This window comes from Staurois parvus, unplaced genomic scaffold (assembly GCF_062004578.1).
Source record: "Staurois parvus isolate SC_StPar_1 unplaced genomic scaffold, SC_StPar_1.0 ptg000022l, whole genome shotgun sequence".
Lineage (NCBI taxonomy): Eukaryota > Metazoa > Chordata > Amphibia > Anura > Ranidae > Staurois > Staurois parvus.
Genome location: NW_028317818.1, coordinates 8,408,235 through 8,435,728, shown reverse-complemented (window position 1 = coordinate 8,435,728; position 27,494 = coordinate 8,408,235). Strand labels below are relative to the sequence as shown.

The window sequence follows — 27,494 nt, the reverse complement described above, 5'->3', positions numbered from 1 at the left end:
AGAAATCATGATTTTACATGAAAACTCCTTTTGTAAATTGTTCTTGTGATCCACATAGTAGTGTAATTGTGTTTCCAATCTCTCAACTTTATAACCAAGTTTTCAGGGTGTACCCCCTTTATCTAAGGCCCTTGCAGTACTCTACACTAGCATTAAAAAAATGTCAGGATACATTTTCAGGGCATATCTCCCTTCTGCAGCAGCACTCTCGCATTTTCAGGACATTGTTTGGGAACAAAAACATTTTCAAAACACTTCAAATACAAGGTCAGTTCTTTCATCTGTTTGCTTCATACAACTGTTTCTAGTTTGAAAAAGTGTTTGGGGGGGGGGGGCAATCATAGGTAGATGATCACAGCACCATTTTATCTTAAATCACTTTGTCCACCAAAACAATTATCTAGGGCTATTGTGTGCAGCTTCATAGAAAGTTTTTGGTCCCTGCACAAAAACAGCCAGTTTGAGAGACAATTCACTGCTTATAGGAAGAACACACACCAACACAAATGAATGCACAGTTTTTAACCACAGTGTGGAATTAAATTTAAAATATCCACATGTATGCAGTGGCCCCTCTGGCCCAGAATAACATGATATAATCATGCCTACAGTGAATCAAAAGGGAGGGCAGTTCTGCCATCAGGATGCAGGTGGTTAGAGTACCAGAGTTCCAGAAAAGAAGGGATCAAACATACTCTAGATGTCAAACAGGCCACATGAATATTGGGATTTTCGAAAGGAAAGTTATGGCCAATTCACACTAGTGAGTGGTGTTTTGACGCACTGTAAAATATCACTGCTAGGGCTCACAGAAAACAATTGTTTTCTATGTGTCCTATTCACACTGAAACACAGCTTATAGCTGTGCTGCAGTGGTCTGCGATAACATACAAACATGTAGACATGCTGAATTTTATCGCAGCATTCCAGGCTGGATTTCATGGCACTGTACAGCAGCGCAGCTATAGAGTGACATGAACAAAATGTCATTTTTGTGCCCTTCAAATAAAAAGTTTGTTAAAAAAGAAAAAAAACTCCCCTACCGCCAGAACAGACATCTGCTGGACAGTTAAACCTCTGCAGTTTAACTGTGCAACAGCTGTCTGCTTACTCTGAATGGGCCATTAAAGAATAGTAAACACCTTTTGGACACTTGTACCTACAGGTAAGCTTGTAATAAAGCCTACCTGTAGGTACAAGGAATATCTCCTAAACATACACCCTTTAGATATACACGAATACTGCAGCCGATGATGTCACTGGCGCATAAAAGCTTAAGGGATGGCATACTTCTGTCATCCCTTCACAGCTCTGTGCCGCACCCGTGACTCCCATGAGCATATGGGGGAGTGATGTCACTGTGGCTCAGCCAAAAGCCCAGAGCCAGCAAACTTAGAAGGAAGAGGTCCATTCACACCAGACACTGCTTTATAATGTAGCATCGGCTGTTGTGTGGTGCGGTCAGGCGGGTATCACCGTTCTGTACAGGACCGCATTTGCAATCTGTGTTTGGGGTGCTGGTAATATTACTCTGGCACATGCATGCAGAACCCAAGGGCAGTTCATTCCAACATGGTGTGGGATACGCTCATGGAACACACCTTTCCTGCATTGCATTCTGGTGTAAACTGGACCTTTGGGTGGCTCCATTCTGGATGAAAGAGCAACAGATGGATATTAGCACTGTCAATCTGGGGAAAGAGTAGAGATGCACTAGCAGCATTAACTGTACTTCACTAATAAATTTAAAGTTGAACTCCAGCAAAAGCTTTTAAGCAGTCACAGAAAATTTAATTTTTCCTTTTGGGATTAAAATTTACATAAATGAATAAAAGCTCATCATTGTGAACACCCTATCAGTGTTAAAAGGTTTGTCTCAACACTCTAAAGCCAGCCATGCATGGATCACAATTCAGCCGGTTCATCAGGGATTGGCAAAATTTTGATTCATGTAAGGGCACCCTGGTTGTACACAAATCGATCTAACGATTGACTTATGTACAACCAGCATGTTGGTTTTTCCCAAATAATTAGTGCCACCTGCTAGAGCTGGCAATGCTAACCATTGTGTTCTGCCAGCAGGGAAGGCTCCCTACGCTCCCTGCTGGCAAAACACAATAGTGCTGTGAGAGGGATTCCCCCATCAATACTGACTGTGTTGTTAGGGGAATCAAGCAATTTTCTTTTCTTCTACCTGGGGTGGAAAGAAAGAAAATTGCATAATCTATGGCAGTTAGTATGATATGGATGTTCAGGCATTGCTTGGAAAGCACTACAATTGGCCCTGTAGGGTCCTTCTCAGTTATTCCTCTTCTTGTTCTATTAAGAAGGTTTGTTCCTGTTGAGCCTGTTAGTCGTAGTTTGCTGTTGCTCACTCCTCATAGCTTTTGGACATCCCAATGGTCTAAGAATTAACTCTCTTGTGTCCTATTAAGAACGATTATGAAAATGTTTTTTTTTTTTTTACTTACCTGTAAAATCCTTTTCTTGGAGTATACTGTATCACAGGACACAGGTCTCTTCCCTCTGGTTCCACTCCGATATTGCCTGCTGACAAAACTGAGGCAATGTTGGGAGTAGTAGGGGTTTTTTTACTAGGCAGTGTCAAGCTTTGCTGTTGGCCAGTGTCCAATCACATGTGGGTGGAGCAAAACACACTGGTCCAAAATTTAAATCTACCATGTCCAGTGATGTACAATCAGGAAATATAGATTTGCAGATTCCTGGTAACTACTACAATTAAAGAGGCAGGCAATGTTTCAATGTTTTTTGTAAATAGTTTCTTAGCTGCTAATGTAGCTGTGAACTTTTTTAGAACCTTTGATTGTCATATCATTGGCTTTTCTAGAAAAGAGACAGCTAAGAAACATGAGCAAAGTCATAGACAATTCAAGTTTTAAAAATGTTTCTGTTAAATTAGAACACGTAATTGGCAATCCAAGAGTTAAAGATTTTCAACCTGTTAAAGATCCAACACACATGTTGCTCATAGTAAATGGGGTAATTTTTACTACAATAGTATTCCATTATTGAGGATGATACTATGGCAGCTATGCACATATAACTGAGCTATTTCAGCTTTCAACATACATGAACATTATCACAAAATGGCTTTAAAAGCCAGGAATGTAATCATACCATAAGATAAATAACTAATCTCCTCTCTTATATGTCAAGCTCTTAAACCCAATTTGGAATCTTAATACTACCTTGGGCATAATGTATTAGCACAATTTATCCAGATTTTTACATAAAGGATGTAATAAAATGACATGTGGTACCTGTGCAATAGACAGTCTTAGCAACTGTTGCCATAATGATGCTGGTAAAACCAGTGCCAGCCCCAAGCTCCAGTGCAGTACAGCCTCTGAATAGATCTTGCTGGCTGAGAATGTAATCAGCAAGAAGTAAAGCTCCACGCCATATCTAAAAATGAAAGATAACAGTAACACGCCTTAAATATATCTTTATCATTATTAGTTCAATTTCCAAATTTGTTGGTTTTTTTAGATAGAGTGGAGTTGGCATATATCTTTGTTAGGTGTTTATTGCTGTCTGTGAGCCTAATGGGAACATTTTCCCTAACTTTCTATATTTTTTAATTAAATTTCAATGGGTTCTCAAAGAGAGACCATGCACCAAAAAAAAAAGTATCTAGCCCTTTTTTTTCCATAACACAATACAACACCAAGCATGCATTTTTACATATTTGTGTGGAGCAGTAAAGGGTCAGGTGTGTTGTTTTCCCACTGAGTGAGCATTGGGGATCAAATACAAATGAACGTGACCACCCACAATATGTTTGTCCAATACACAAGCATAGGTGTTAAGCTGGCGTTGGGGATTTAAAGTGGACCTATGTGTTGTGTATGATATATATGTAAAGCGCTGTGTAAATTGACGGTGCTGTATAAGAGTCAGTTTCTCTCTCTCCCATATATATTTGGACACAGGCACAATTTTAATGTTTTTCTTTCAGGTATTTACCAAAACATATTCAAGCTATAGTTATATAATGCTGAAAGTGCACACTCGCAGGTTTAATTTGAGGGTATGCACATCAAAATTGGTGGAAGGGTTTAGGAATTAAGAGCAGCCATCCCCCATTTTTCAAGGGACCAAAAGTAATTGGACAATTGAATCAAAAGCTGATGTTGGCTACTCGTTTGTTATTTCTTCATCAATTAAGCAGGTAAAAAGTCTGGAGTTGATTCTAAGTGTGGAATTTGCATTTGGAATCTATTGCTGTGAACCTACATCATGCGTTAAAAGGAGCTGTCCATGCAAGTGAAACAGGCCATTGTAAGCCTTCAAAAACTAAACAACTCTATCAGAGAGATAGCAGCAACATTAGAAGTGGCCAAATCAAAAGTCTGGTACATTATGAGGAAAGAAGAATGCATTGGTAAGCTCAGCAACATAAAAAGGCATGAACGTCCACAGAAGACAACAATGGTGGATGATGGCAGGATTCTATCTATGGTAAAGAAAAACCCACTCACAACATCCAGACAAGGGACACTCTCCAGGAGGTGGGCGTATCATTGTCAAAGTCTATAATCAAGAGAACACTTCACAAGAGCAAATATAGAGGGTTCACCACAAGGTGCAAACCATTCATGAGCCTGAAGAATAGAAAAGCCAGAATAGACTTTGCCAAAAAAACATCTAAAAAAGCCACACCAGTTGTGGAAAATAATTCTATGGATGGATGAAATGCAGAATAATCTGTACAAGAATGATGGGAATAAAAAAAGTGTGAAGAAGGCTTGGAACAGCTCATGATCCAAAGCACACAACATCATCTGTAAAACATGGTGGAGGCAGTGTGATGGCATGGGCATGCATGGCCTCCAGTGGCACTGGGCCATTGGTGTTTATTGATGATGTGACAGAAGACAAAAGCAGCTGGATGAATTCTGCAGTGTTTAGAGATATACTGTCAGTCCAGATTCAGCTAAATGCAGCAAAGTTGATTGGACTGCACTTCACAGTACAGATGGGCAATGATCCAAATCACACTGAAAAAGCAACCCAGGAGCTCTTGAAGGAAAAGAAGTGGAATATTCCGCAATCGCCGAGTCAATCACCTGATCTCAACCCAATTGAGCATGCATTTCACATGCTGAAGGCAAAACTAAAGGCAGAAAGACTCACAAACAAAGAACAACTGAAGACAGCTGCAGTTAGAGCCTGGCAAAGCATTAGAAAGGAGGAAACCCAAACTTTGGTAATGTCCATAGGTTTCAGACTTCATGCAGTCATTGCCAGTAAAGGATTCTCAACAAAATATTAAAAATAAACATTTTATTTCTGATTATATTAATTTGTCCAATTACATTTGAGCCCCTGAAAATGGAGGGACTATGTATAAAAATGGTTGCAGTTCCTAAAATTTGTACTTGATATTTATGTTCAACCCCTTGAATTAAAGCTGAAAGTCTACACTTCAAATTGGCTTGTTTCATTTTAATTTACTCTTGTGGCATACAGAGCAAAAGTATGAAAATTGTGCCTGTGTCCAAATGTATATGAAGCCAACTGTAACTGTAAAGTGAAAGGAAAATGATAAATGGTTTTCAAAAATGTTTACAAATAAATATCTGAGAAGTGTGGCATGCATTTGTATTCAACCTCCTTTACTCCAATTGCCTTCAGAAGTCACCTAATTTGTGAATAGAGTCCACCTGTGTGTAATTTAATCACAGTATAAATAAAGTTTAAAGCAGGGTTAGGTTATAAAAAAAATAGCACTGCTCAATCCATCATCTGAAAATGGAAAGAGTATAGCACAACTGCAAATCTACCAAGACATGGCCGTCCACCTAAACGGACAGGCTGGGCAAGGAGAGCATTAATCAGAGAAGCAGCCATGAGGCCCATAATGACTCTGGAGGAGCTGCAGAGATCCACAGCTCAGGTGAGAGAATCTTTCCAAAGGACGACTATTAGTCCACAAATGTGCTCCACAAATCTGGCCTTTATGGAAGAGTGGCAAGAAGAAAGCCATTGTTGAAAGAAAGCCATAAGAAGTCCCATTTGCAGTTTGTGAGAAGCCACATGGGGGACCCAGCAAACATAAGGAAGAAGGTGCTCTGGTCAGATGAGACCAAAACTGAACTTTTTGGCCTAAAAGCAAAAAGCTATTTGTGGCAAAAAACTAACACTGCACATCACCTTGAACACACCACCCCCACCGTGAAACATGGTGGTGGCAGCATCATGTTGTGGGGATGCTTTTCTTCAGCAGGGACAGGGAAGCTGGTCAGAGTTGATGGGAAGATGGATGAAGCCAAATACAGGGCAATCTTAGAAGAAAACATGTTAAGAGTCCACCAGGATAATGACCCTAAACATACAGCCAGAGCTAAAATGGAATGATTTAGATCAAAGCATAATCATGTGTTAGAATGGCCCAGTAAAAGTCCAGACCTAAATCCAAATGAGAACAAGTGGCAAGGCTTGAAAATTGCTGTTCACAGACGCTCTCCATCCAATCTAACAGAGCTTCAGTTATTTTGCAAAGAAAAATGGGAAAAATATTCACTCTCTAGATGTGCAAAGCTGGTAGAGACATACCCAAAAAGACTTGCAGCTGTACTTGCAGCGAAAGGTGGTTCTACCAAGTATTGACTCGGGGGGGCTGAATACAAATGCACGCCACACTTTTCAGATATTTATTTGTAAAAAAAATTGAAAACCTTTTATCATTTTCCTTCCGCTTCACAATTATGTGCCACTTTGTGTTGGTCTATCACATAAAATCCCAATAAAATCCATTTATGTTTTTTGCCATAAACTTTTTTGATTTATGGTATACAACAAATTACAAGTGCAAGTAGCAATCATGTTACCATATAGAACTGAGAACAATCAGTGAGCAAAGAGTCAAAAGAAATATAAAGTATGCTCAATAGAAGAAAGAAAAATAGTGTACAAGTGAAACGTAGGCCAATAGCCAAAAATTGGTATAAAATACCCCAAACCCTACAACATATGAATACATCCACGTATAGAAAATCTCCAATTAAGGGCAAAATAATATCTGTGGAGCAAACCTCATAGCCACAAAAAGGGAGGCCATTAGGCCATGTTAAAGTTCCTTAGGTTTGTATTCAAGGGAGGTTTCCTACCAAGGTCGTTCGGCTGCAAGGGGTGAATAAGAAACCAAATAGAAATAAAAAGATAAAAAGAAAGAAGGAGGAAAAAAAAGGGAGGGGGAGGATATTGGGAAGGAAAGGGAAGGGGAAGAGCCGGTATACCACATCATATTCTGACCCCCACAACTCCACCCCCTCTAAATGGCCCATCATAGAAGAAATAAATGTACAATGTACCCAAGAGCAGGAAATGAGATCACAGTACATCTATAGTATTAAGGCCGTCTATTATATGTATTTCCTGTATTGCTCAGTAGTCTTAAAATGAGACCAGCAAGACCAGACAGTTATAAACTTGTGTAATCGATCTTGAGATATACAGATCAGTTCCTCCATCTCTTCTATTTCATTTATTCCAGAGAACCATTCCTTGATTAAGGGCACACGAGTAGATTGCTAATGGACCGGAATGCAAAGTCTAGCCGCGTTGACCAAATGCATAGCTTTTGTCATAGAGACAATCTGTTGCAGAAAAAAGAAGAGAAGGGTTAAGATAGCAAAGGCGTCTACGGGTAACTGTTTGGTAGTTGGAAGACAAGGAGAGAGTGAAGCTAATAAGTGAGTGATCAGAGAGAGGAAAAGGAAAGTTAGTGAGGTTGCAAGGAGTGTATAGGTAGGAGAATACAAGGTCGAGGCAGTTACCATTAGAGTGAGAAGAAGTATGTGTTCATTGTTTTAGGTCAAAAGAAGTGGCTAGGCTCAGAAGTTTAGATGTAGCAGGAGTGTTAAGATAAACAGGGATGTTGAAGTCACCGAGAATGATAGTGGGAATTTCAAAAGAGAGAGATCAGGGTAGCCAGGCAAAGAAGTAATCAAGGAAGCTTGATACCGGTCCAGGAAGCCGATAGATCACAGCAAGGGACAGATAGGGAGGTGAATGAAGGACTTGAAAAGTGCTTTGAGGAGATAGGAGGATTCCAACTTCACCTCCTTTATGTCCACTAGGCCTTGAAGAGTGAGTCCAGAGGAGATCACCATGGGAGAGGGCAGCAGGAGAAAATTCATGAAGCCAGGTTTCTGTAATTGCAAGTAGGTAAAGAAGTTTGTGATAAAAAGGTCATGGACAGAGGTAAGTGTGTTACAGACAGAGGGGGCATTCCAAAGGGAACAGGAAAAGGGAAAGCTGGTTCTCGGAAGAAGAGAAATCATAACCAGATTGTGTGGATTGCGGCCTCTGTTAGAGGATAGGGGGTGCCAGGTGTGTTGGTTAAAGGAAAAAGATGGCGGTTCAGGATTTGGGGAATGTCTCCAGATCTTAGGAGAAGCAGAAAGGTGAGAGAGGTAATATGGGAGTATGACTTACTGTATATAGAGGGACAGGTACTAGGATCCTGGAGGTTTTATTAGTATGTGGGTTCAGAATTAGCAGGAGTTGATGAGTACAGTAATACGTTGAAGACAGAAGTGTGGGTGATATATATAAGCTGTGGGGTGGAGAAAAGGGGTAAAAGAGAGAGAGTTTGAAGAGAGAGGATACAACTGTGAGAAGAAGGAGTAGGGAGTGCATGTTACAGAGTGGTGAGATGAATAAGCAGACTGGGTAAGAGCTGAAAGAGATGGATGGAGAAACAGGTCACCTGTCGTCTGTTTAGTATTTTAAGTTGTCTGTTATATAAAAGAGCTTCGCTGGAGTTCTACTCCCATGGCTGTTCAAAACATTTAATGCCCTGCCTTCTTCTCACAAGTCCATGGGTCATTTACTTAAATCTCACACTACAGTTCTCCCAAAGGAAGGCAAAGACCCCACACAAACCTCTAGCTATAGGCCAATATCCTTACTCAACATCGACATTAAGTTGTATGCTAAGATCCTGGCCAATAGGCTACTTGCTGTTCTCCCTTCCTTGATTTCTTTGGATCAAGTGGGCTATATGCCGTGCAGAGAGGCTAGAGACAACACCATTAAAGCACTTAATTTGCACTACTGGCTTTCGACTAGCAAACAACAAGGCTTTTTCCTCTCCCTTGATGCAGAGAAGGCGTTTGACAGGGTGGCCTGGGACTATATGTCAGCGGTGCTCCAGGCAATTGGCATGGGCCCATGCATGTGTGCTAGTATTTTGGCACTATATTCTACTCCAACAGCTAGAGTTAACGGCCACCTGTCCAGCGCCTCTCCCATCACCAATGGCACTCGCCAGAGTTGCCTGCTTTCGCCTCTGATATTTGTTAACCCTAGTACCATTCTTGAATAAGCAAAGAGCTAATCAGAATATCCGGGGCCTTAGGATAGACAATCAGGAATACAAAGTGGCGGCCTTTGCCGATGATCTACTGCTCTAACTGAACCCCATCGCTGCCCAATTTACCCGTAGATGCCTTTGCTATCTTAACCCTTCTCTTCTTTTTTCTGCAACAGATTGTCTCTAAGACAAAATCTCAGCCCTGTTCTGCCCCAACCTGGCCACTTCTGTCTACAACAGTTCACTGTCATCCACCATGGAAACATTGGCCCCCCTCACTACACAGAGAATTAGGCCCTGACCGCTACAGCCCTGGCAAACAGACGATAGGAGATGCCTCAAAAAGCAATCCGTGCTCTGGAACGTTTATGGCATAAGACTAAGACCCAGCAAGACTTCGACCACTATAAATCTGCCCTTCAAAAATACAATTCCTGTCTCCACACTGCCAAATAGACCTGTTTCATCACTCTCAATAACACCCTCCCACGCAGTCTCCCTACCTTTAACTCTCTACTTCATCCATCATTACCTCCACCCACTAACTCACTCACTTCCCAGGAGATCCTTCATTACCTCTACCCACTAACTCACTCACTTCCTAGGAGATCACAAATCACTTCAAAAATAAAATTGATACAATTCGTGACGAGATCTCCACTGTACAGATATCTCCCTCACCCTACACTCCTTGTCCACCTGCACCATCTATACTTCCCTTGTTTAACACAGCTACTATAGAGGAGGTTGTTAAACTTTTTTCTAAAGCCCACCTAACCACCTGTCCCGAGTCAAAAATGTATAATAATGTGCACCAGGATAGGGCGTTGTGGGTACAAAATGCTTACTGATCTAGGACTCAAGTCATCTTTTGAAATGTTAATTTGCCTCATACTGTCTATTGACATCTGACTCCGATTCTCAGCCATCACCTGACGCACTGAGAAATAGCTCAGACAGCACACTGGAGAGCTGACAAGCCAGAACTTACAGTGTATACTAAGCAAGCCCTAGGCAGTTGTCCAACTGTCGGGCAACCCAGGAGTTCACGAGGCTATCAAAACGCATTGTGAAAAGCATATATTCCCTTATAAGCCTTGCTGTAAAAAATTGCTGCAGTCCTGTTCCTCATGGGACTGGTCCATCTGATTGCCACCATACAACTGAGTGGTAGCAAAGGAGCTGGTTCATTTAAAGATGAATAAAGAAATGAGCTCTGATGGTATTCATCCCAAATTCTAAGAGAACTTTGAGGTATAGTTGCTGGACAATTAACTGATCTTTTTAATCAATCAATCTCTTCTAACAGGAGAAGTTCCCCATGACTGGCGGACAGCTAATATTGTACCTATCCACAAGAAGGGCAGCAAGGTAGAAGCTGGCAATTATAATCAAGTGGGTTTAACATCGGTTATCGTTAAGTTAATGGAATCAATCCTGAAAAGAAGGATCATTGATCACTTAAAAACACACAACTTGCAGGATCCAAAGCAGCATGGTTTTACTGAGGGCAGATCATGTCCATGTCAGACTAATCTGACTGGATTTTTTACTATATTACCAATGTTTTGGACCAGGGTGGTGCTGTGGACATAGCATATCTTGATTTCAGCAAAGCATTTAATACAGTTCCACATAATGATCTAATACAAACGTTGTACAAGCTAGGACTTCACCCTTGGGTGGTTCAGTGGATATGCTGCTGGCTGTAGGATAGATACCAGAGTGTGGTTGTAAATGGGGTTCACTCGGAAAAGAGACCAGTCACTGGTGTACCACAAGGCTCTGTACTATGTCCAATTATATTTAATCTATATGTAAGTGATATAACTAAAGGTTTGTTGGGTAAGGTATGTCTTTTTGCTGATGACACAAAAGGTATGCAATAGGGATGATATCCCTGGAGCTGTATGTAACATGGAACATGATTTGGAATTGCTGGGAGACTGGTCAAAAAAGTGGAAATTGCGGTTCAATGTTTCTAGATGTAAAGTAATGCACCTAGGTAAAAAGAATCCCTTGAGAGAGTACAGCATTGGGGGTATATTGTTGGCCAGCACTTCAGAGGAAAAGGACTAGGGGGGTACTTATTTCAGATGACTGCAAAATGAGCAAACAGTGTGGCCAGGCAGTGGGGAAAACAAATAGAATTCTAGGATGCATCACTAGAGGGGTCACTAGCAGGCAGAAGGAGGTCCTGATTCCCCTATATAGATCTTTAGTTAGATCTCATTTAGAATCCTGTGTCCAGTTGCGGAGACCTCACTTACAAAAATATATTGAAAAGATAGAACAAGTCCAGAGACGGGTAACAAAAATGGTGAAAGGTCTGGGTGGTGAAACGTATCAAGAAACTTAAGAAACTTAACATGTACAGTCTGCAGGAAAGAAGGGAAAGGGGAGACATGACTGAAACCTTTAAATACATCAAGGAGGTGAACAAGGTTGAGGAGGGCAGTATTTTCAACATGAAACCAAAATCAAGAACACAGGCACATGACCTTAAACTAACTGGATTAAAGTTCAAAACAAATCTCAGAAAGTACTATTTTACTGACAGAGTAGTTGATGCTTGGAATATCGTAAGCTTCCAGCAGAGGTAGTAAGCCAGTCAACAATAAATAGCTTCAAACATGCTTGGGACGAGATGGACCACTCGGTCTTTTTCTGCCGTCACTTTTATCTGTTTTTATGAGTGATGCTGTTGGTGTTACTGTTGTTTAAGCAATGGAAGGATATGTGGATGAGACTGTATTTTTGGGTGGCCAGTCTGTGGAAAGGCTGTAGACAGCTGGGCAGAGAGAAATGCTGTGCCCTCGGCCCTTGTTGGTTGGGCTTAACAAACTGCCCCATCCTTTTGTTGTACCAGGGTTTTTGGAAAGCGGCATACCAGTAGTTGTTTTGCTCTTTGATTTTTCTTATATGGACATCCCTCCATAGGCAATGCCCATTGAAGTGTATGCATAACCAAAACCTATTTTCTTAACCTTTAGAATGAGTAGGGAAGGGTTGGACCTTTGGTGAGGTTTTTAATGTCATCTCTGTTCCTGCTGCGTAGATGCATTCTTTCTGCGTGTCCTGGTAGCTATTGTCAGAATGATGAATGGGAAATCAAACATTTTAAATTTGCCAGCACAATATGAGTTGAGGGTACATTTCCCAAAGGATGAGGAGTACACAGAAAAGGGAAGGAAAAGAGCACGAAAATGAGGAGGAAAAAAAAATCAAAAGAAAAAAGGACAAGGAGCCGCCCCAGGCTGTATATCAAGTTGTTGAAGCTATGGCCCAGCACATCCTGCCAGCCTGGATTTTCTTCCTGTGGTCCAGGAAAGCACAGCAGAGCCACACAAGACACTAAGGGGCTTTCGTCCTATTAAGGAGTGATTTAGGAGATGGCCCTATAGAAATTACATGAGATATACTTGTCTCAAACCACCATTGCACTTCACCTTTTCTTTTTTTTTGTATTGTTGAGTATTATTTTTCCTGGCCTTACAATATTTCTTGTGATTATTTATATGCACCATTTAGAAGGGAGATGGATGATGATTCTTACATATGGTTTTACTTTTTTTTTTTTTTTTTACAGACAGTGCAAATTTATATTTAAAGCTGAAAACCTCCACTGTGCCACATCCAAATATATTTACAGACAAAAAAACTGGTAGGAATACTCCCACTACAGCAATGTTGGACTTTATCGGCACATGTATGAGACACTCCGTACTAAAATAAAAATCAAATATTTTATTACATAATTAAAAAAAAAAAAAACAACAACATACAAACATTAACATCCAAAGCCAGTATTCAAATCATAAGGGCCTGGCTAGCATGGTGAGAGGATTAAGGACAAAGACAGCCTAATCAATAATGTGTATAGCTCTGTAGACTATTATTACAATACAGGTGTACTTGTCCACATCCAACAGGTCAACACGTTTTGCATATAGCGTGGCTTCTTCAGGACCAATGATTATGGGGTATCACCATATAATGAAAGACAAAACATTAGTTTTTACATAGACCATCGTAATATACAATTTAACATATCGCAAACAGATAAACAGATTTCATGCTCACATCAAGATGGCTGGATAGCATAAGCTGTGCAAAAACAGGTCTTAGGGGTGGACACAAGGGCTTCAGATGGACTACCAACCCAAGCGATGGATGTATATAAAAGGAAGCTACACTACATGCAAAACATGTTGAATTTTTGGATGTGGACAAGCACACCTTTAATGTAATAACACTCTACAGAGCTATACGCATTATTGATTAGGGCGTCTATGTCATTAATCCTCTATAAGCGGTACCATCATAGCCAGACCCTAAAGATTGGGATACTAACTTTGGATTTCAAAGTCTATATGTTGCTTTTTTTTTTACACACACATATAACCCCCCTGAAGATTGCTGTGATATACCGGCCTCCTGGATCCATACCCCGGTTCCTGGATGACTTCTCCTCCTGGCTACCCTTCTTCGTCTCCTCTGAGCTACCCACCATCATCCTTGGGGATTTCAACATCCCTGTTAACCTCGACAACCCGGACACATCCCATCTCCTCCACTTAACCTCCTCCTTTGCACTTGCACAGTGCATACAATCCACCACCCACTCTGACGGTAATATCCTTGATCTTGTCTTCTCCAACCGCTACGCTCCCCACAACCTCACTAACACCCCCTTCCCTCTCTCTGACCACAACCTGATTACCTTCTCTATCTCCTCGTCCTGCAACGCCTACCCCTCCAAATGTCACACTACTACCAGCCGTAACCTCCACAACCTTAACCCTGCCCCCCTCCACTCTGCAGCTGATCAACTCCACGACAGCATCCTCCTCCTGTCCTGCCCCGACTTGGCTATGACCGCCTACAACAACGCGCTCTCAACAGCCCTTGACTCACTAGCGCCTTTAACCACACGCAACATCAGACCCCAACCGCTCAAGCCCTGGCAGACTGATCACACCAAAACCCTCAAACGACACAGTCGTGCCCTGGAGCGACTATGGCACAAAACAAAATCCCAACAAGCCTTCACCCGCTACAAATCTGCCTTCCAAACCTACACCTCCTCCCTCCATGCTGCCAAACAAGCCTACTTCCTGACCCTCATCAAGGCCCTCTCCTCCAATCCTCGCCGACTCTTCTCCACCTTCAACTCTCTACTCTTGCCACCCCCACCTCCGCCCAGCACCTCACTCACTGCCCTTGAGATTGCCAATCACTTCAAAAACAAGATTGACACAATTCGCAAGGACATTGCCGCAACTCACACGCCCTCTCAACCTGTCCCCTCTCACACAACTACCCCCTCATCCCCCCTCCCCCTCGACATAACCCGCAGGGACTTCGTCGCTGCTCAAACTCCCTCCAACCCCCTTCCCCCTCACTCAGCTATCCCCTCATCACCCCTCTCCCACGGCCCCACCACTGCTCTGACCTCCTCTTCCACCCCACCCTACATTCCTCATATTGAAGCTCCCCCAACACTCCACACCTTTGACCTTACTACCATCAAGGAAGTCTCCAAGATCCTCTCTGATGCCCGCCTCACCACCTGCCCCCTCGACCCTATCCCCTCACAACTCCTATGACCTCCCTCCATTCTACGCTCCCTCACCCACATCTTCAATCTCTCAGTCTCCTCCGGCACTTTCCCCTCCCCTCTGAAACATGCACACATCACCCCCATACTTAAAAAGCCCTCCCTGGACCCTAATGGCCCAACCAACCTCAGACCCATCTCCCTGCTCCCATTTACATCTAAACTCCTCGAGCGCCTAGTCTACACCCGCCTATGCTCTCACCTCAACGACAACCACCTCCTCGATCCCCTACAGTCCGGCTTCCGTCCCCTACACTCCACCGAAACTGCCTTACTCAAACTCTCCAACGACCTGCTAACCACCAAAGCTAATGGCCACTATTCAGTGCTCCTACTCCTTGACCTCTCTGCGGCCTTCGACACAGTCGACCACCCCCTCCTCCTCAAAAAACTACACTCCCTCGGCCTCAGAGATTCTGCTCTCTCCTGGCTCTCATCCTACCTGTCACAACGCTCTTTCAGCGTTACCTATAATGCTACCACCTCCCTCTCACTCCCCCTCTCTGTTGGGGTCCCTCAAGGCTCTGTCCTCGGGCCCCTTCTCTTCTCCATCTACACCTCCTCCCTTGGCCAACTCATACACTCTCACGGCTTCAACTACCACCTCTATGCCGACGACACACAAATTTATCTCTCAACCCCCCACCTCACCCCCTCGGTCTCCGCCCGAATCACACACCTGCTGAGCGACATATCAGACTGGATGTCGCTCCACTTCCTTAAACTGAACCTCTCCAAAACCGAGTTTCTTGTCTTCCCCCCAGGACACCACCCCCCATTGACTTCTCTATCACATCGAACAACGCTACCATCAAACCCGCCCCGCAGGCCAGAGTACTTGGTGTCATTCTGGACTCCAACCTATCCTTCCAGCCCCAAGTCCAATCTTTAACAAACTCGTGCAGACTCCACCTCCGCAACATCGCCAAAATCCGCACGTTTCTAATCCCAGAAACCACTAAACAGTTCATCCACTGCCTCATCATATCACGACTAGACTACTGCAACTCCCTCCTCACTGGCCTGCCTCGCCGCTGGCTGTCCCCGCTTCAGTCGATCCTGAATACGGCTGCCAGACTCATTCACCTTTCCAACCGCTCCATCTCCGCGACCCCCCTCTGCCAATCCCTCCACTGGCTTCCGATTGCCCAACGGATCAAATTCAAAATCCTAACGCTGATGTACAAAGCTGTCCACCACACTGCCCCGAACTACATCACTGACCTAATATCCAAGTACCGCCCAGCACGCACACTCCGCTCCTCACAAGACCTCCTTCTCTCTAGTTCCCTGGTCTCCTCCTCCCATGCCCGCCTCCAGGACTTCTCCAGGGTGTCACCCATCCTCTGGAACTCCCTGCCCCAACCCATCAGATTATCACCTACTCTCCTCTCCTTTAGGCGCACCCTGAAAACCCATCTCTTCAGGGAAGCCTACCCCACCCCCTGCTAACTTGCCAACCTCCTCCACTCTTCCTACCACTCCATCCCCCACAGCTATCTCCTCCTGTGCCACCATCCCCTCCCTCCTAGATTGTAAGCTCGAAAGAGCAGGGCCCTCAATCCCCTCATGTTTTGCATTGTATTGGTATTGTTCTGTCACATGTTCTGTCCCCCTTTGTAATGTACAGCGCTGAGCGAACTATTGGCGCTTTATAAATACTGTATAATAATAATAATATATACAGTCAGGTCCATAAATATTGGGACATCGACACAATTTTAACATTTTTGGCTCTATACACCACCACAATGGATTTGAAATGAAACAAACAAGATGTGCTTTAACTGCAGACTCTCAGCTTTAATTTGAGGGTATTTACATCCAAATCAGGTGAACGGTGTAGGAATTACAACAGTTTGCATATGTGCCTCCCACTTGCAAAGGATTTGCAACCAAGTATTAAAAAGTGAAAGTTTGATTTATGATTATTATTCTGTCCCATTACTTTTGGTCCCTTAAAAAGTGGGAGGCACATATGCAAATTGTTGTAATTCCTACACCGTTCACCTGATTTGGATGTAAATACCCTCAAATTAAAGCTGAGAGTCTGCAGTTAAAGCACATCTTGTTAGTTTCATTTCAAATCCATTGTGGTGGTATATAGAGCCAAAAATGTTAGAATTGTGTCGATGTCCCAATATTTATGGACCTGACTGTATATATATATATATTTTTTTATCTTAATATGGAGTGGCTCTGTGTAAGTTTATATCAATATACGTTCTTCTGGTATTTGTTTCTTCTCCCACACCTGAATAATTAGTTCATGTATACATCTCTATAAAGTCAACCCACCTTATTTTATCATTTCTAAATGCATACCAAAAGTCTTCTGTGTTTAATGTTTAACGTATTTCTTATATTATGGGACTACCAGTTCTATTTTTGGGTCATAACATTTGACTTTGACATTTTCATTGTCTGATCTTTTATTTCTTCTGGTTAGCATTCAAACATTTCACTATATTACCAAGTAGAATTCCATAATTATCTCTATATAGTGACACTTGGTTGAAGCCAGTTCCTTACTACACTAACCTCTTTTTGCCTTCTTCCTTTTCAAACAGCTCTCTTCTTTTTCCTTTTTCTCCTCCATATTTTATTCGCGATATTTCCTCTACAGTAAATTCTCTCACCTGGCTTTAATGCCCTATTCTGTTGTCTTTCTCATCAAACCTTTCCTCCCTTTACACATATTCTATTGTTATTTTACAGTGTATCAATGAGCAAAACAAAAACATGACATATGATGTTGTCTGTCAATAATAGCGGACATTAGATTTTATTAGTTTTTTTCTCATAATTAAAGTCCTGTTTAAACTACATCTTAGATGAACCTGTCCCACCAGGTGACAATGCTTCTGTGCAATTATACCATAGTGCTGTCAGTGATTGCAGGAAGTAGAAAAGCAACAAAAAAAAACATCTACTGGCAGGGTCAATAGGCAATAAAACTATTTTACAAAAGGGAATAAAAAAAAAACTAAACAAAAAACACTACTGTGTTACTGCTGTTTACAGGCTCTCTCCTTTCTGCATATTGCATTATAGAAAAGGGGGCCTTTGGGACCTGGCCTGTCCTAAGACTGAATAAAGGTATTTGGGCTACTGAATTACACCAGTAAGGTAAATCCTCTTAGTACCTGCATCCCACCATACAGCTGCATCTGAGGTTTCAACCAGGGATAGAGCATATGAAAGGAAACGACTGCTGTACTGCTGCATTCTTTCTTAACTTGTCTGCAACAGCATAACGCATGTGTATGGTGGCTGGACTGGTGGGTCCTAATGCCCAGCTGCAGCACATATGCTTCCATGGGGCTCTGAGGTTGTGTGCTGAGTGCATTCATTGCATGCTCCCAGCACACTGGCCAAGCTGTCACTGACAGCTCCCATCTCTGTTTACATTTGGAAGCCAGCAGGATGGGCACCACGTCCTGTAATCACTAAGACAGCCAATCACAGCGATTACATGATCGTGAAGCTGTTTCGACTTGGTTGCCAAGATGTGGTGGGAAGGAGCTAAAAAATAGTTCCCTGGGAAAACATAGAAAATAAAAAAAAAAAATCACATATCATATTCAATTGCTACACAAGCCGTACTGTAATGTGATGCAATTAAAATGACCTTCCTTTTCAATCTGTAATGTTGTAATTCTCTGTAAAATTCAATGCAGTATGGCAACCTGGAGGTATTCTATACACAGTTGGAGTACAGAACACCACAGAAATGTAACTTCCTACTCTGAAGTAAGATACAAGTTGGGTTTTAGGGATCCTCTTCAACAAAAATTAATTTTTTGTGAAATATTGCTTAAGGATTAATACCTTTCATAATAATGCAGACACTGCAACTTTTCTCATCAAAACATAGAAATTGCACCAGCTGCCTAAAATTAACTAGACACTTCCATTCAGAAATATCCAAAAGCTATGGTAGAACAAACAGCTATTTCTTCAGAGCAGAAACAGGAATTTGCAACAAAGTTTTTTAAAAGTTAAAAGTGCCTTGCAAACCTGAGACACAGACACCTGAAGTTGGAACACCAAGGTGTCACTAATCGCTCTGGTGAAGCGTGCCATAAACGGGGAAGGGCGGAGCCTGACCCTTATTAGCTTATGCTAGAACAACTGTCTGCTGAAGCCAATGGGATATAGTAGCAGAGGAGGCTACCAGGCCTTTTCTTAGGCTATTTTCACACTGATCTGCTGCAAAAACGCATCTGCAGTTTTTGTCGCGTTTTTACCGCGCTTTCAGGGCATTTTTTTAAAGGACATGTTACTTAAAAACTGCACCAAAAACGCTTCTTGGAGGCGTTTTTGAGGCGTTTTCCATTGATTTCAATGGGAAGAGGCGTTTTTGGGGCATTTTTTTTAATGAACAAACATGCTCCAAAGATGCTGCAAGTTTTTACACCTCAACAGAAGCACAAAGCCCCAGTGTGAAAACATACATGACATACATAGACATATATAGAGAATCATTTTTCTGGAGCTTTTCAGGCACTTTTTTTAACGCAACACTGCTTCAAAAACTCCTCAGTGTGAAGGTAGCCTTAGACCATCCCGGAGAACAAAAAAAGAATCTGAACTCCAGAAGGAGGCTATAGCAGGCAGGCACACACAAAACGGCAATCTCCTTACGATGTGATGATCATGGACAAAAGGATGACAGGACAATGTCTTTATTCAGGTAAAAATATGACACAAGCTTTGGATGAAGGGAATGACATGGACGATGAACCACTTTATCCTTGCACAAGACCAGAGAGGAAGACTCACAGTTTCGACATCCGCCGCACAGAATTGATGGCGACTAAGAATGCAACCTTTGAGAAAAAGTTGCAGGGGAATATTCTGAATAATCTCAAAGGAAGGCTTTTGGAGGGCCTAAATAACTAAGTTCAGGTAACTAAGCTTATGGCAGCAATGGGAAACACACAGGAAATACTACATGACGAATCCCTTGGATGAAAGTGCAGATTAAGGAATGTGTGGCCACTTCTGTTGTGTTGTCCGAGTGGCTCCTAACTTGGAGCCCCCAGAGAAGATTCATGCACTACTGCAGACACAGAATGGAATGATAGTTCGCAGTCCCATGACGCTGATGGGTAGCCGAGCCTCCTCTGAAGTCCAGCGATCTAGTGACGACCTCCAACCCAAGACAACTACCCAGCCAGACAGGTTGGCATACATTGTGACTACCATCCAGTTGAGGGGAAAAGGACTTCCTGGCCTGTAGGGGAGGAGATTGGAGATACCAGCAAAGGGAGGCCCTCATCAACCAGCCCAGATTAACCTGGTTGCCCTGGGAAGCAGAAGACTAGTCTGATGTCAACAGGATTTCCTTCTGCAGAACTCTGGTACAGAACTACACATATGGGGCCGCTTTGAAAGCAGACACCATAAGACCCTGAGCCTGCAAGCAAGACTGCAGGAAAGACTTGTGGAACACGAGTAGCTGAACCACAGTCCAAAGATTTTGGAACTCGTCCTCCAAGAGAAGCACTATGGCCTGCTTTGAGTCAAGATTCAGGCCTAGACACTCCATCCCTCTAGTCGGGGTCAGGGCAGACTTCTTAAAAGGTTCAGGACCCATCCAAAGTCCAGCAGGGAGTGCATTGTGACCTACATGTTGTCTGCCAGTGCACCCTGGAAGTCCTCCCACAGGAGCAAGTCCTCAAGACAACCCATCAAGACATTCCCCCTTTGTCCCAGCAATGCAGGGACTGGAGCAAGCACCTTGGAGAATATCCAGGGGACCAAGGCCAACCAAAGGGTAGTGCCACAATATGATAATTTGCGTTCCCAACTGCAAAGCAATGTAACCGCTGATGTCTCTTGTAGATGGGAAACTGCAGGTATGCATCCTTGATGCCTATGGATGCCAGCAAATCCCTGTGATGAAGAGAAGTCACCAACTGGATGGGTTTCATCTAGAACGTCTGCATCTGCACAAAGCAATTCAAGGCCATGGAAGTCCAAAATCGGACAAACCCCATTCTTTTTGGAATCGTAAACAGGTTGGAGTAAAAACCTCTGGAACTTTTCTGGCTCAGGCACAGGGACTATAGCTCTTGCACAGGGCCCAATGGTGAAAGGCGAAAATTGGAGGGAAAGAAGTTTTTTTGGTGGATATGAAGGAAACTCGATTCAGTAGCCGGACACAACCAGTTCATGAACCACTTTTCCGACAGGCAACGAAGATGACCCCTCCATCCTGGAAACAGATGGGAGAAAACATTCACACTGAAGAGGACTTGTCCGCAGGCTTGGTTGTCTTGTGCGTCCAGGAGGAGAGGGAAAGGAGGAGGCATCTACTTACCGATCCAGTGGAGCATGTGGGTAAGACACCCATGACAGATCCTCTTTTCTACAGAAGAGGGGGACTGTCAGGCTGTGCTATACTGTGACATGGACTCTGGCACCCAGTCATGTGTGCTCCTGCAAGACATTTAACTCACTGGCCGCCCTGGTCCAGGATGGGGTTGTCACATTCAACCTAGCACATAGATAAAAGTATGCTTGTGATCTTTGGCCAAACTAGGGTGACCACTGGATCTAGATTATCCAGCCAGTTGCCCAGCCTGGCTGTTGACTGAAGGTCTCCACAGGAAAAATCCCAGGAAAAAAAGAAAGGGAAAAGAAAAAGCTATGGAACCACAGGTCCCAACAGGGAACTCGGTTCTTACTACTGAAACACTAAACATTAATAACTGGCTTGCCTATAGCATAGAAGTGGTTTAAACCAGCTAGGACTAACCATAGGCAGTGCTGTGTTATTTTTCTGCCTAGTGTCCCACTCCTGTAGGTGGTGCTATAAACCCCATGGTCAAGAATCAGAAAAGCGGTGTAAATCAATGAAGGTAGGAGAGATACATTTTTTTTTACAACATATATACATTAAGCTAAAAGGAACAATTCCTTTAAATGTGTCTTTCGCTGTTTAGCTCTGAACAATAGCTTATAAATCATGCAATATCCCATTACAACTTTATTTAGTTAGCAATATATAAAGTATCCTACAGCATGATAGTTTTGTCTCTTTCTTTCTGTTTAAATTGGATATAGATAGGATAGGCTAGAATTCCACTTTATGTTTAACTATGATCACAAACAGTAAATAAACAAGAACAAATGTATAACTTCATCGCTTACCTGTTTCCCAACATCTTCTAATGGTGTTGCCATAGTATGTTCTGCAATGAAAAGATGTAACATTTGTCATTCTGTGTATATATATATATATATATATATATATATATATATATATATATATATATACACCTGCTTGTTAAAGTATGTAACTAAATGTAGCTGTAACTCAGTACATAAAGCATGCAGATGTGGTCAAGAGGAAGAGGATACTGTATTGTCATCAGTTTTCAACAAAAAATGATTAACATCTGAGGTGGTGGTTACAAAAAACTGCTGAGCCCTTGGGATTTTTATGTTTTAAAGTTCCTCGTGTTTACAAAAACCTAGTAAGCAGCAATTTACAATGTAAAATTGCCTAGTTAATAAAAGAATTTGGAGAACAGCCAACATTAAAGCAGTATTAAACCCAAAAGCAAACATTTATTATATTGCAGCTTACCAATTCTAAGATGTGATGACTGCATTTGTTTTCTTTTTTAGACTTTATTTCTGTAATTTCCATTTGCTGATCTAGCCAGTATGTCTGCTGTTTTTAAAAAGAACAAGCTGCCCTGTAGATGTAGCAGTTACAGATATGAGACAAGCCATTTACCACTGACAGAGGTCAGCTTTTATTAATGATCAGCTTTTATTAATGTAAAACTTTTATTCTAAAAGAAACACAACTGTTTACTGTAACTGCTTAAAAAGTGTTATCAGGAGTATAGCTCCACTGTGCTAGTGTAACTAAATCTGCTAGTACATCTAACACTCCCTTTCCCCCAGATTAACAATGCTTCTGTCCAAAAGTGCCCCTTTTCTCCTTTATTCAGAGTAGCAGCAATAATACAGGAGGTGTAATAGTGACCAGATCACTAGTTGAAAACACATGGGGGAAAAGTCTTAAAATAGAAAACTAATACAGCCACCACATCTAATGACTGGTAAACTGTAATATATTACATTTTTGGCTTGGAGTTTAACTTCACTTTAAAGCAGGCAGAAAGTACATATGTATTCAAAGAACCTAGTGTTCAGAAAGGCAGAAAGGGTTTCTCCTATCTCAGCTAAGAACAAGAATTTAAGGATATAAATAGGCATAGTATCAGCAAACCTGGAGAGTTGGTTTGTTTGGAGAATCCCAGTTTCTCCTGCTATATGGTAGTAGTAGAGGCAGAATGTGGTGTACAAAGCATAAATCCTTTAAGATACCATGGTATGGGAGGACTATAGCATTAGTGTGTTTCCAGCAAATCTCTAAGAAATCATCTTTGGCACCTTGATGAATCCAGCAGTAATTCAAGAGTGAGTCGTACCTAGTTCTTCATATGAACAGTATATCCAATAAAGTAGTCACTGAGTTAAATCCTTTGGCGCTGGCGCCTCCTGGTCCTTTTAATGGGTTTTAGATGCCGGGAGGCGGGGCAGGGTTTGTGATCATGTGACTGCCAAGATTTTCTGTCACAGTGGTCACATGATCAGTGAGCTCCAGATCGCAAGTAGAGATCGGGAGCTTTCTGTTAACCACCGGTAACTGTGCCAGGAGCATAAAATGTATATTCTATAACCACAGTTGATCCAGAGGAAAGCAAAAAAAACCAGCAAAGCATAATCCAATTTGCTCCTGCAGGGGAAAAAAACCCTCCACGATCCACCAAACGGCAATGGGATATTCAATGGATCAACTTTACCTATAAATGTTAGTATTCAGTTATATTATGTGTATCGAGGAAAGAATCCAGGTCTATTCCACATTTTCACAACCTACTGTGAAGAAACCTTTCCATATTTGGAGATAAAATCTCTTTTCTTCCAGACGTAAAGAGTGCCCCCTTGTCCTCTGTGATGACCTTAATATGAATAGCTCTGCACCGAGTTCACTATATGGACCACTGATGTATTTATACATGTTGATCATATCCCCCCTTACACTCCTCTTCGCAAGAAAGAATCAATTCAGTTCTTCAAATCTTTCCTCATAGCTGAGCTCCTCTATGCCTCTTATCAGTTTGGTTGCCCTTCTCTTAAATTTTTCCAGTTCCCCAATATCTTTTTTGTGAATTGGTGCCCAAAATTAAACTGCATATTAAAAATGAGATCTTACTAATAGTGGTGCATGAAATGAAAGTTCTGGTGTGGAAACCGAAAATTCAGGATGAGGTTGGCGGAAAACCGAAACCAACAGTTTTTAAAAAATATAATTGTATGTATTATATTTGACTTTTTTAATTAATAACATGAATTTAAATTAATATAAATTGAAAAAATACAATCCATTGATGTAAACTAACTTTTATTGAAAGTAAAAAGGCAAAAAATAGAATGGCAAAGAGCCTCTATATTTGTGTAGACTTATTTTCACTTTTATTAATTATTGTGCAATATAACTGCCTAACAGAATGGCAAAAAGACTCTAATCCGTCTTGTGCAAGTGAAAATACAATTTTCCCTTTTAATTGCAAAGTTACTGTGCAAAACAGTAATAAACAGAACTAAAACAGAATGGCTGAAGGCCATTATTCTGTATCATGTAAACATATTTCAACTTTAATTGAAATAAATTATTGTGCAAAATAGTAACAGAATTAACCTACAAAATAGCAAAGGGCCCACCCTCTATTCTGTTATGTAAACTTAGTTCAACTTTAATTGAAGCTTATAGTGCAAAACAACTAGACAATTAACATAGAAAATTGGACTGCTTTCTATTTAAGTGAAAGTGGCAGATTTCGCTTTAAGAACAAGTTGCTCAGCTTTCTCACAGGAAAGACAGTTCCTCTTCTCATCAAGAATACAACATGCTATACTGAATAGTCTCTCACTCTCTGTACTGGTGATTGGGGCAGATAAATATCTGTGTGCAATCTGTGCAAGCAATGGAAAACATTCTTTGTTCATGTGCCAGTATTCAAGGGGATTGCCACTTCTGGCAATAGGCAGTTCAGCTAAATAAATCTCCAGCTGTTGGGTAGCTGCACTTGTTGTGGCACTGCTATGGACTTGGGTGCTTTCCTGTAACATTTCGTCAAACATATCAGATAGTGAGGGAGTGTGTTCTTCACTTGTACACAACCGTTTCTCTGGTACACCTTCCTCTGTGCTGCGCATCAAATCTCCTTCACCATTTGCTTTCATCATCCCTTAAAGTTGTGTCTGTATCATTTCCCGTGAACGCTGCTTTTTCTCCTCATTAAAATAATGTTCTTAAAATCTAGGATCTAGAACTGTTGCAATACAGTATAGAGGGATGGACTTTGTGTCTTGAAACTGGTTATTAACAGCCTCCAATAAAGGTTTTAGCAGTTTTTACGCCATGGTCCGTGTCTGACTCTTTTCCCAGCAGGTGCTTCAGTGCAGCAATCAAGGGAATAACTTCAGCAACGGAAGCACTAGCTGAGCTTATTTCTTTTGTTAAATGTTCAAATGGAGTTAGAACAAACTATTTTCAGCTAATATCCACTGACGTGCACTCAATGTTGCCAGCAGTTTGTAATTTGCAATGTATGCAGCTAAAACATGCTTTTGTTCGAGAAGACTTTGCAGCATATAGTAGGTGTTGTTACGAGTGGCTACATCTTGCTGCAGTCATTTTGGTGACGTTCCAAACTGTATCTGCAAAGCTTGTAATCTGGAATAAGCAAGCAGAGAGTGACCCATAATTTTTCTCCCTTTTGCTACTATATCTGATATGGTGCACTGACTCAGCAATCCCTCATTCACAGCCAACTGTGGCGTATGTGCCATGCACGGTATGTTTTGAAGTCCACTGTCCTCCATAGCCTGTCATGTTTCGTGCATTATCTTGGACAATCAGAGACACTTTAGACTTAGCAATGTGCCAAGTGTTGAGCATTGTATTTAAAGCATCAGATATTGCTATTGCAGTGTGTGATCCAACAAACTCATGAGCATTAAGTTAGATGTTTTGCTATTTAAAATTTGCATTAATCCACTGCGCTGTCAGGCTAAGCAGGCTTGCTGGACTGACATCTGAACACCAAATGTCTAGTAAAACTGAGAGCTGGGATGTCAGTAGTCATGAACTTGTGAATGTGTTTTGCAGCATTGTCAAACATTTCGGGTAGACAGGTATCTGCAAAGTAACATCTGCTTGGTAGTGTGTACCATGGCTCAATATGTTGTATGAGCCTGCAAAATCCAATGTCCTCCACAACAGAGAATGGCTTGTCATCTAACGCAATAAATTTCAATATCTTCTCTGTATTGCCATGTGCTTTGGACTGTCACTTGCAGATTTTTTAGCCTTTTCAATAACTGTGGCAACAGATGGTGTTGATGTGGGCAGCACAGTGGCTAAATGGTTAGCACTTCCATCTGGCAGTATTAAGGTTGTTGGTTCGAATCCCAACCACGGCACCACCTGCCTGGAGTTTGAATGTTCTCCCTGTGCCTGCGTGGGGTTTCTCTGGTAGGTTCATTGGATCTTGTCTAAATTGGCCCTAGTATGTATATATGTGAATTAGGGACTTTAGATTGTATGCCCCTTGAGGGTTAGGGACTGAGGTGAATGTACTATATATATATATATATATATATGGGAAAAAAAGTATTTAGTCAGCCACCAATTGTGCAAGTTCTCCCACTTAAAAAGATGAGAGAGGCCTGTAATTGGCATCATAGGTAGACCTCAACTATGAGAGACAAAATGAGAAAAAAAATCCAGACAATCACATTGGCTGATTTGGAAAGAATCTATTTGCAAATTATGGTGGAAAATAGGTATTTGGTCACCTACAAACAAGCAAAATTTCTGAATCTCACAGACCTATACCTTCTTCTTTAAGAGGCTCCTCTGTCCTGCACTCATTACCTGTATCAATGGCACCTGTTTGAACTTGTTATCAGTATGAAAGACACCTGTCCACAACCTCAAACAGTCACACTCCAAACCCCACTATGGTGAAGACCAAAGAGCTGTCGAAGGACACCAGAAACAAAATTGGAGACCTGCACCAGGCTGGGAAGACTGAATCTGCAATAGGCAAGCAGCTTGGTGTGAACAAATCAACTGTGGGAGCAATAATTAGAAAATGGAAGACATACAAGACCACTGATAATCTCCCTCGATCTGGGGCTCCACGCAAGATCTCACCCCGTGGGGTCAAAATGATGACAAGAATGGTGAGCAAAAATCCCAGGACCACACGGGGGGACCTAGTGAATGACCTGCAGAGAGCTGAGACCAAACGTAACTAAGACTACCATCAGTAACACACTACGCCGCCAGGGACTCAGACATGTCCCCCTGCTAAAGCCAGTACATGTCCGGGCCCGTCTGAAGTTTGCTAGAGAGCATTTGGATGATGCAGAAGAGGATTGGGAGAATGTCATATGGTCAGATGAAACCAAAATAAAACTGTTTGGTAGAAA

The 27,494-nt window shown here is 41.9% G+C and overlaps 1 protein-coding gene across 3 annotated transcripts in view; it reads right to left on the bottom strand.

The window, feature by feature from the left end:
- The window catches only part of METTL22 (methyltransferase 22, Kin17 lysine), a 318,966-nt gene that overhangs the window by 195,816 nt on the left and 95,656 nt on the right, over positions 1-27,494 (bottom strand). For all 3 annotated transcript variants that reach the window (XM_089692103.1, XM_089692094.1, XM_089692109.1), the window contains 2 exons: positions 22,125-22,165; positions 3,282-3,426 (listed from right to left, as the gene is read on the bottom strand). In XM_089692103.1, the coding sequence (XP_089548229.1) occupies positions 3,282-3,426; positions 22,125-22,165 (186 nt within the window). The remainder of the gene's footprint in view (positions 1-3,281; positions 3,427-22,124; positions 22,166-27,494) is intronic.